Source organism: Scyliorhinus torazame, chromosome 18 (genome assembly GCF_047496885.1).
Source record: "Scyliorhinus torazame isolate Kashiwa2021f chromosome 18, sScyTor2.1, whole genome shotgun sequence".
NCBI lineage: Eukaryota > Metazoa > Chordata > Chondrichthyes > Carcharhiniformes > Scyliorhinidae > Scyliorhinus > Scyliorhinus torazame.
Window position 1 is genome coordinate 77938735 of NC_092724.1, and position 8431 is coordinate 77947165.

Here is an 8431-nt window from a genome sequence, read left to right on the forward strand (position 1 = left end):
CTTGGTGTTATCCACAAATTTACTAATCAGACCACCCACATTTTCCTTCAGATAATTCCTATATACTACAAACAACAGAGGTCCCAGCACTTATCCCTGCAGAACATCACTAACTACAGATCTCCATTCTGAAAAACACCCTTCCACCGCTATTCTCTGTCTTCTACAATCAAGCCAGTTCTGTATCCATCTTGCCAGCCGATCCCAAATCCCATGTCAGTTTAGTTTTTGTACCAGTCTGCCATGTGGACCTTGACAAATGCCTTACTAAAGTCCATATAAACTATATCCACAACCCTTCCCTCATCAATTTTCTTTGTCACCTCTTCAAAAAACTCAATCAAGTCGGTGAGACATGACCTTACCCGTACAAAACCATGCTGCCTGTCACTAACCCATCTATTTTTCTCCAAATGTGCATATATCCTGTCCCTCAGTATCTTCCAAAAGCTTCCCCACCACTGATGTCAGGCTCACCGGCATATAATTTGCTGGATTTTCCCTGCTTCCTTTCTTAAACAAGGAAATAACATTGACTATTCTCCAGTCCTCTGGAACATTGCCTGAGGCCAAAGAAGATGTGAAAATATCTGTTAAGGCCCCAGCTATTTCTCCCCTTACATTTCGCAGTAACCTGGGATAGATCCCATCTAGCCCCTGTCTACCTTAATGCAATTTAGGATACTGAACACGGCTTTCTTTGATATGTTGACGTTCTCAAGAGCGTTTACACAACCATCCCTGACCTCAACATCAGTCATAACCTTCCCCCTGGTGAATACCGATACAAAGTACTCATTAAGGATTTCACCCATTTCCTGTGGTTCCACGCATAACTTCCCTCCATTGTCCTTGAGTGGACCTATTCTTTCTTTTGCTACCCTTTTCTTCCTAATAAATGCGTAAAAAGCCTTGGTATTCTCCTTGACCGTGTTTGCTAAAGACATTTCATGGCCCCTTTTAGCCCTCCTAATTCCACATTTAAATTCCTTTCTACGTTCCCTATACTCCTCAAGGGCATCATCGGTTTTTAGCCTAGACCTATCGTATGCTTCCGTATTCCTTTTGACTAAGCTTACAATTTCCCTTGACACCCATGGTTCACGAATCCTTTCTATCCTTCATTTTCGTGGGGCCATGCCTGTCCAGCCTGTAATTGGCCCTCGCCCAATTAAGCGCCCTCACCCGCGGGCCACTCTTCTCCATATCCAGGGGCAGCACGGTAGCATTGTGGATAGCACAATTGCTTCACAGCTCCAGGGTCCCAGATTTGATTCCGGCTTGGGTCACTGTCTGTGCGGAGTCTGCACATCCTCCCCGTGTGTGCGTGGGTTTCCTCCGGGTGCTCCGGTTTCCTCCCACAGTCCAAAGATGTGCAGGTTAGGTGGATTGGCCATGATAAATTGCCCTTAGTGTCCAAAATTGCCCTTAGTGTTGGTGGGGTTACTGGGTTATGGGGATAGGGTGGAGGTGTTGACCTTGGTGCTCTTTCCAAGAGCCGGTGCAGACTCGATGGGCCGAATGGTCTCCTTCTGCACTGTAAATTCTATGATATCCATGACTATTCAAAATCTTATGGAATTATTATGGTCGCTAAGCCCCAAATGCTTTCCTACTGAAATATCAATCACCTGGCGAGACTTATTCCCCAATATCAAGCTATGAAAAGCAATTGTATAGTCTGTGGTTGTTTCCCTTGGAACAGAGGAGACATGATTAAGATGTTTAAAATTGAGGGGCATTGATAAAGTAGACAGGTAGAAACCTTTCCCCTTGGTGGAGGGATCAGTGACCAGGTGGCATAGATTTAAGGTAGCAGAGGGGATGTGAGGAAAAACGTTTTCACCCAGAGGGTGGTGGGAGTCTGGAACTCACTGCCTGGAAGGGTGGTGGAGGCAGAGACCCTCATAACATTTAAGAAGCATTTAGATGTGCACTTGCGATGCCAAAGCATACAAGGCAATGGACCAAGAGTTGGAAAATCGGATTAGAATAGTTAGGTGGTCGTATTTTTTACTAGCACAGACGCGATGGGCCGAAGGACCTTTTCTGTGCTGTAGACCTCTTTGACTCATCCGGGATCCTTTTTTTAAGGAGTACCCAATTATTTTTTTTTCCCAATTAAGGGCCAATTTAGCGTGGCCAATCCACCTAACCTGCACATCTTTGGGTTGTGGGGGTGAAACCCACGCAGACATTGGGAGAATGTGCAAACTCCACATGGACAGTGACCCAGGGCCGGGATTAAACCCGGGTCCTCAGTGCCATGAGGCAGCAGTTCTAACCACAGCGCCACCATGCCACCCACAACTCATCTGGGATCCTAACAGTACTTTTATAATGTCACCATTATACTGCAGGAAACGTAACAGCCACTGTGAAGACAGTAAACTCTCACAAATAGCAGTAACCAGATCATCTGGTTAAGGGACCCACGCAAACCTCTTCACCTCACGCAGCGCCTTGGGATCTTTGAATGTGTTCTTGTGATGGTTTAGAATCTGAACTGAAAGATGGCACTCTTACAGTACTGGGTGTGACGGCCTGGACTTTGTGTACAAACCTGTGACTGAAGAGGTGAAAATACTTCCATTGAGCTACAGTGAACTACATTCTTAACTTATTTTTTACTAGGTAATATAGAGAATCTGCTGTGTGGCAGCTGTGCAGGTGTCATCAGTAAAACACTGACGTACCCCTTCGACCTCCTCAAGAAGAGACTGCAGGTGGAAGGATTTGGGCAAGCACGTGCTGCCTTTGGACCGGTGAGGGCTTACAAACAGGTGCTTTGGTTCTGTGGTATATGTAAGTAAAAGTAAAGTCACCATAGTCCCAGGTGGCCATAGGCTGCTTTCCCCTTTGACAGGGAGAGTTAACTGGTGGTAGTTTAACCTGAGGATCAGCACACCTCTGGTGAGGGGTAAGGTTGAGAAGTCAGGAACTTCATGAATAACTTCAGCCTGTACGGGAATTGAACCCGCGCTGATGGCCACACTCTGCATCACAAAACAGCTGTCCAGCCAACTGAGCTAAACTGGCTGCCAGTTGTAAATGTGAACACCTCTTCACTGGAATCTCAAAAGCTGCTAGGTGCTGAAGAGCTCAGTGTTTGAAGACCAACTCTTCCCACCTTGCTTATGGAGATGTGGGGAAGGGGTTTGTCCAGGGTGCATGGTCTTGTAGCTTTTCTGTTCAATGTGTACAGGAGTTTGTTTTCAAATAATAATAACCTTTATTAGTATCACAAGTAGGCTTACATTAACACTGCAATGAAGTTACTGTTAAAATCCCCTAGTTGCCACACTACGGCGTCTGTTCGGGTACACAGAGGGAGAATTCAGAATGTCCAATTCACCTAACAAGCACGTCTTTCAGGACTTGTGGTAGGAAACCAGAGTGCCCGGAGGAAATCCACATGGACAGGGGAAGAACGTGCAGACTCCGCACAGACACTGACCCAAGCCAGGATCTGCATATCTTTGGATTGTGGGGTTGAAACCCACACAGACACGGGGTGAATATGAAGACTCCACACGGACAGTGACCGGGGCCGGAATCGAAGCCGGGTCCTCGGTACCGTGAGGCAGCAGTGCTAACCACTGCACCCCTGACTCTGACAAGGTCGAAACAAGCACAGAAAGTTGCCAGAGTGTCTGTCTGTACCTCCATTTTGAAAAGTGCTTTTAAACTCCTTTAAAACAGCTGTCTCTAAAATATATACTATAATTACATGGCCGTGACAATTGGGTAAGCAGTGGACAAGCAGTGTGAAAACTCGAGGGATTGCGATAAATGTCATTAACACACGTCAAAACTGATCAGTTTGTGGTTAATGTTGGTGAAGGGCAGCATTTATAGGAGAAATAGGGGATCAATGATAACTCTTCAGGAAACCCAGAGGCAATGGTGCCGGAGGAGGAGAAGCCATTGTGGGTCATTCTCAGGTTGCAACTGGAAAGATAAGAATGGAACCAGGTAACGATAGTCCCAGCCTGCTGGACAGTGGTGGAGAGGCATTGGGAGGGGATGGTGTGGTCAATGCTGTCACATGCGGTATCCTTTTCTTCTATCCCTACCTGTGCCCTACTTCACCTCGCTGCCCAGTGTCTGGTACTAACATAAGAACTAGGAGCAGGAGTAGGCCATCTGGCCCTTCGAGTCTGCTCCGCCATTCAATGAGATCATGGCTGACCTTTTGTGTACTCAGTTCCACTTTCCGGCCTGAAAGCCATAACCCGTTATTCCTTTATTCTTCAAAAAACTATCTATCTTTATCTTGAAAACATTAAATGAAGAAACATCAACTGCTTCACTGGGCAGGGAATTCCAAAGATTCACAACCCTTTGGGTGAAGAAGTTCCTCCTGACCTCAGTCCTAAATCTACTTCCCCTTATTTTGAGGCTATGCTCCCTAGTTCTGCTTTCACCTGCCAGTGGAAACAACCTATCCTATCTATTCCCTTCATAATTTTATATGTTTCTATAAGATCCCCCCCCCCCCCGCATCCTTCTAAATTCCAATGAGTACAGTCCCAGTCTACTCACTCTCTCCTCGTAATCCAACCCCTTCAGCTCTGGGATTAACCTAGTGAATCTCCTCTGCACACCCTCCAGCGCCAGTACATTCTTTCTCGGGTAAGGAGACCAAAACTGAACACAGTACTCCAGGTGTGGCCTCACTAACACCTTATACAGTTGCAGCATAAGCTCCCTAGCCTTGAACTCCAGCCCTCTAGCAATGAAGGACAAAACTCCATTTGCCTTCTTGTTGCACCTGTAAACCAACTTTTTGTGACTCATGCACTAGGACACCCAGGTCCCCCTGCACAGCAACATGTTTTAATATTTTATCATTTAGATAATCCCTTTTGTTGTTATTCCTACCAAAATGGATAACCTCACATTTGTCAACATTATATTCCATCTGCCAGACCCTAGTCCATTCACTTAAACCATCCAAATCCCTCTGCAGACTTCCAGTATCGTCTGCACTTTTTCTGTGCCACTCATCTTAGTGTCGTCTGCAAACTTGGAAACATTGCATTTGGTCCCCAACTCCAAATCATCCAAATAAATTGTGAACAATTGTGGGCCCAACACTGATCCCTGAGAGACACCACTAGCTACTGATTGGCAACCAGAGAAACACCCATTAATCCCCACTCGTTGCTTTCTATTACTTAACCAATCCTCTATCCATGCTACTGCTTTACCCTTAACGCCATGCATCCTTATCTTCTGCAGCAACCTTTTGTGTGGCACCTTGTCAAAAGCTACTATGCATGAAAAAAGCTTTGGAGGGTTAAATTTCATGATTTACACAGAAAGTCCAATCTATGAAAATACAGAGAAACATATGTTTGGGAGCAGCCCATGGAGCTGGAATGGGTAATGGGTGAATTCCACTCCACCTGTGCCATTGGGGATTTATTAATTGAACAGAAGGATAATACACATGAGTAAAATGCACTGAAATCCCAGATTTGACTCCATCTGTGTAAAGGTTGCCAAAGCTGTTCGAGGCCTGAGCATCCTGAATGGGGGAAGAGGATAAATCAGTCAGGGCTCCAGCTGTGTGGTGAACTCCGCTGAAAGGTGGAGCAGTGTAGGTGACGGGTGAGGGCAGGATCCGCTTGTGAAGCTCCCCTCGGCCATATTGTCTCCAGATGCTTTCTATGTTCTATTGCTAGGCCTTTTCTCATTAGAGCGGAGAAGGATGAGGGGCGACTTGATAGAGGTTTATAAGATGATCAGGGGAATAGATAGAGTAGACAGTCAGAGACTTTTTCCCCGGGTGGAACAAACCATTACAAGGGGACATAAATTTAAGGTGAAAGGTGGAAGATATAGGAGGGATGTCAGAGGTAGGTTCTTTACCCAGAGAGTAGTGGGGGCATGGAATGCACTGCCTGTGGAAGTAGTTGAGTCGGAAACATTAGGGACCTTCAAGCAGCTATTGGATAGGTACATGGATTACGGTAAAATGATATAGTGTAGATTTATTTGTTCTTAAGGGCAGCACGGTAGCATTGTGGATAACACAATTGCTTCACAGCTCCATGGTCCCAGGTTCGATTCCGGCTTGGGTCATTGTCTGTGCGGAGTCTGCACGTCCTCCCCGTGTCTGCGTGGGTTTCCTCCGGGTGCTCCGGTTTCCTCCCACAGTCCAAAGATGTGCTGGTTAGGTGGATTGGCCAATGATAAATTGCCCTTAATGTCCAAATTGCCCTTGGTGTTCGGTGGAGGTGTTGAGTTTGGGTAGGGTGCTCTTTCCAAGAGCCGGTGCAGACTCAAAGGGCCGAATGGCCTCCTTCTGCACTGTAAATTCAATGATAATCTAGGATTAATCTAGGACAAAGGTTCAGCACAACATCGTGGGCCGAAGGGCCTGTTCTGTGCTGTATTTGCTATGTTCTATGCTCTCTGTCTCAGTGCAGGCTTGGAGACTGGACCAGCGATTGAACAATGTCCGTGAACTAAGCATCAAACTTCCAGAGAGCAAGAGAAAACTTGGAAAATACACTTGGTTTATAATTAATCAGCACAGGGGTCAACTGGGGCAAGATGTTAAGGTGGGAGCAGTTATAGTCACTAACCCCCTTGCGGTTTTTGCATTCCAGGTCCAATCCTACAGTGGGTTCCTGGACTGTGCCTGTCAAGTGGCTCAGAGAGAGGGCCTGAAAGGATTCTTCAAAGGCCTGTCTCCCAGCATGCTGAAAGCAGCCATCTCCACCGGATTCAGTTTCTTCTGGTACGAGCTATTCTGCGATATTTTGGATAACCGGAAAGAAAGTACAGGATATCAACAACACCTGAATACAGATGTCAGGCACAAAACTCCCTCACAATGATCATCGATTGATTCTTTTCAAGTCACCGCATCCCTTTGACAGCCCAAACTTGATACTAGTTTCTATTTGAGTGTGGGCTCTCGCAATTCATTGGAAAAGATTGTGTACCTGTAGGATCCTTCCCACCCAATCCCATTCCATCTTTATACTTCTTTCTGGGACATATGGAGGTGTGAGTTTAGTTGACTGAACTAACTGCTGTTATGAACTGTTATAAAGTGTTTGGCTCAAGAGGATTCAACTCAGCTGTTGCTTTAAATGAAGAGATTAAAACTGGCCTTGTTCTCAGATTTTAGTTCCTGAATATGGCCAGTAATGGAATGCAAAGCAGATTGTAATTATAGTGCTGTGAGGAAGCTATTTAAATATTTATTTTTCTAAAGAGATGCATGAATTTTGGCAACCAGCTTGTCATTCTGATTTAGTTTTTATGCAAAAATACTAATATATGTCAACATAAACATTTATTGGGATCTTGGGAGCGTCACACTGTTGAGGTTCCAGCTTGTCAACCCCTGTCAGGTATTCGTTTTCTGTCGGCCTGTACTGTACTGCTGTGAGGTTCCACTTGGTGAAGAAACAGCTAGGGTTCTGGGAGGGGTGAAAGGCTTTAATCTATTATATTGTTCAGATTAATATTCAATGTGTTGTAATATAGTGCTGCCCAAACCACTATATATGGGTCACAAGTCCCGGTACAAGATTCCAGGTCTGATTCTCAGATGGGGCATAGTGAGCAGATCTGGTAACAGAGGCTGCGGCCACGGCCAGCCTCAGGAGCAGAGAGGGGGGAAAACTCAGCCACTCCTGATCACTCCCTGCTTAGGAAGTGTATGTTAGCCATGATAGAATAAAGCTGAGCTGTGCTCTCCATGGTCAAATAGCCTTGTAGCACTTTGCTACATCATTGATGATTCAGGTGACGTACAAGGGAAGTCAGCAACTCCAGGATACGGGAGGAGTACAGTGGATGAAAATTGAGGTGAATGCTAAAGCAGTGAACCACCTTGAATCATCCTAAAGCTCTTATGCAGTCTTTATGGTTTATACCTCAAAATATATCAAAAATATTTATAGCAGAGTGTATTTTTAATAAAAGTGAAGACTTGAGTTGTATTTATTTTTATCTCTTGCTTGACTGTCCAACATTTCTCTGATTTCAAGGGTTTAAGTTTTTGCCGAAATATAACAGCTACATATTTTGTACGTAGCCACTTTGTGCATAGAATGAACCCAATGCAAAATGATATTACTTTGTCTGCTTGAGGGAGGAATGTTGACCAGGACAAAAAGTAATCCTGGTACCAGGTTTAATGACATCCTGTGGTTCAAAATGAACTTGGGAGGATCTTGTTCTTGTGCATGTAGGAATGACTAAGATACATAGAACTAAATGTGATTCTGAGAAGGGGTTTGAAGAACTGGATTCACGGGGGCAACACAGTGGTTAGCACTGCTGGTTCACAGCACCAGGCACCTGGGTTCAATTCCAGCCTTGGGTGACTGTGTGGAGTTTGTAATCTTCTCCCCGTGATCTGTGTGGGTTTCTTCTGGGTGCTCCGGTTTCCTCCCACAGTCCA

The 8431-nt window shown here is 45.3% G+C and overlaps 1 protein-coding gene across 1 annotated transcript in view; it reads left to right on the plus strand.

Moving 5' to 3' along the window:
* The window catches only part of slc25a19 (solute carrier family 25 member 19), a 74866-nt gene extending 66899 nt beyond the window's left edge, over positions 1-7967 (plus strand). Inside the window, 3 exon segments of the mRNA XM_072482946.1 lie at positions 2635-2765; positions 6621-6791; positions 6794-7967. Of these exon segments, the coding sequence (XP_072339047.1) occupies positions 2635-2765; positions 6621-6791; positions 6794-6862 (371 nt within the window). The 3' untranslated portion in view covers positions 6863-7967.
* The last annotated feature ends 464 nt before the right edge of the window (positions 7968-8431 follow it).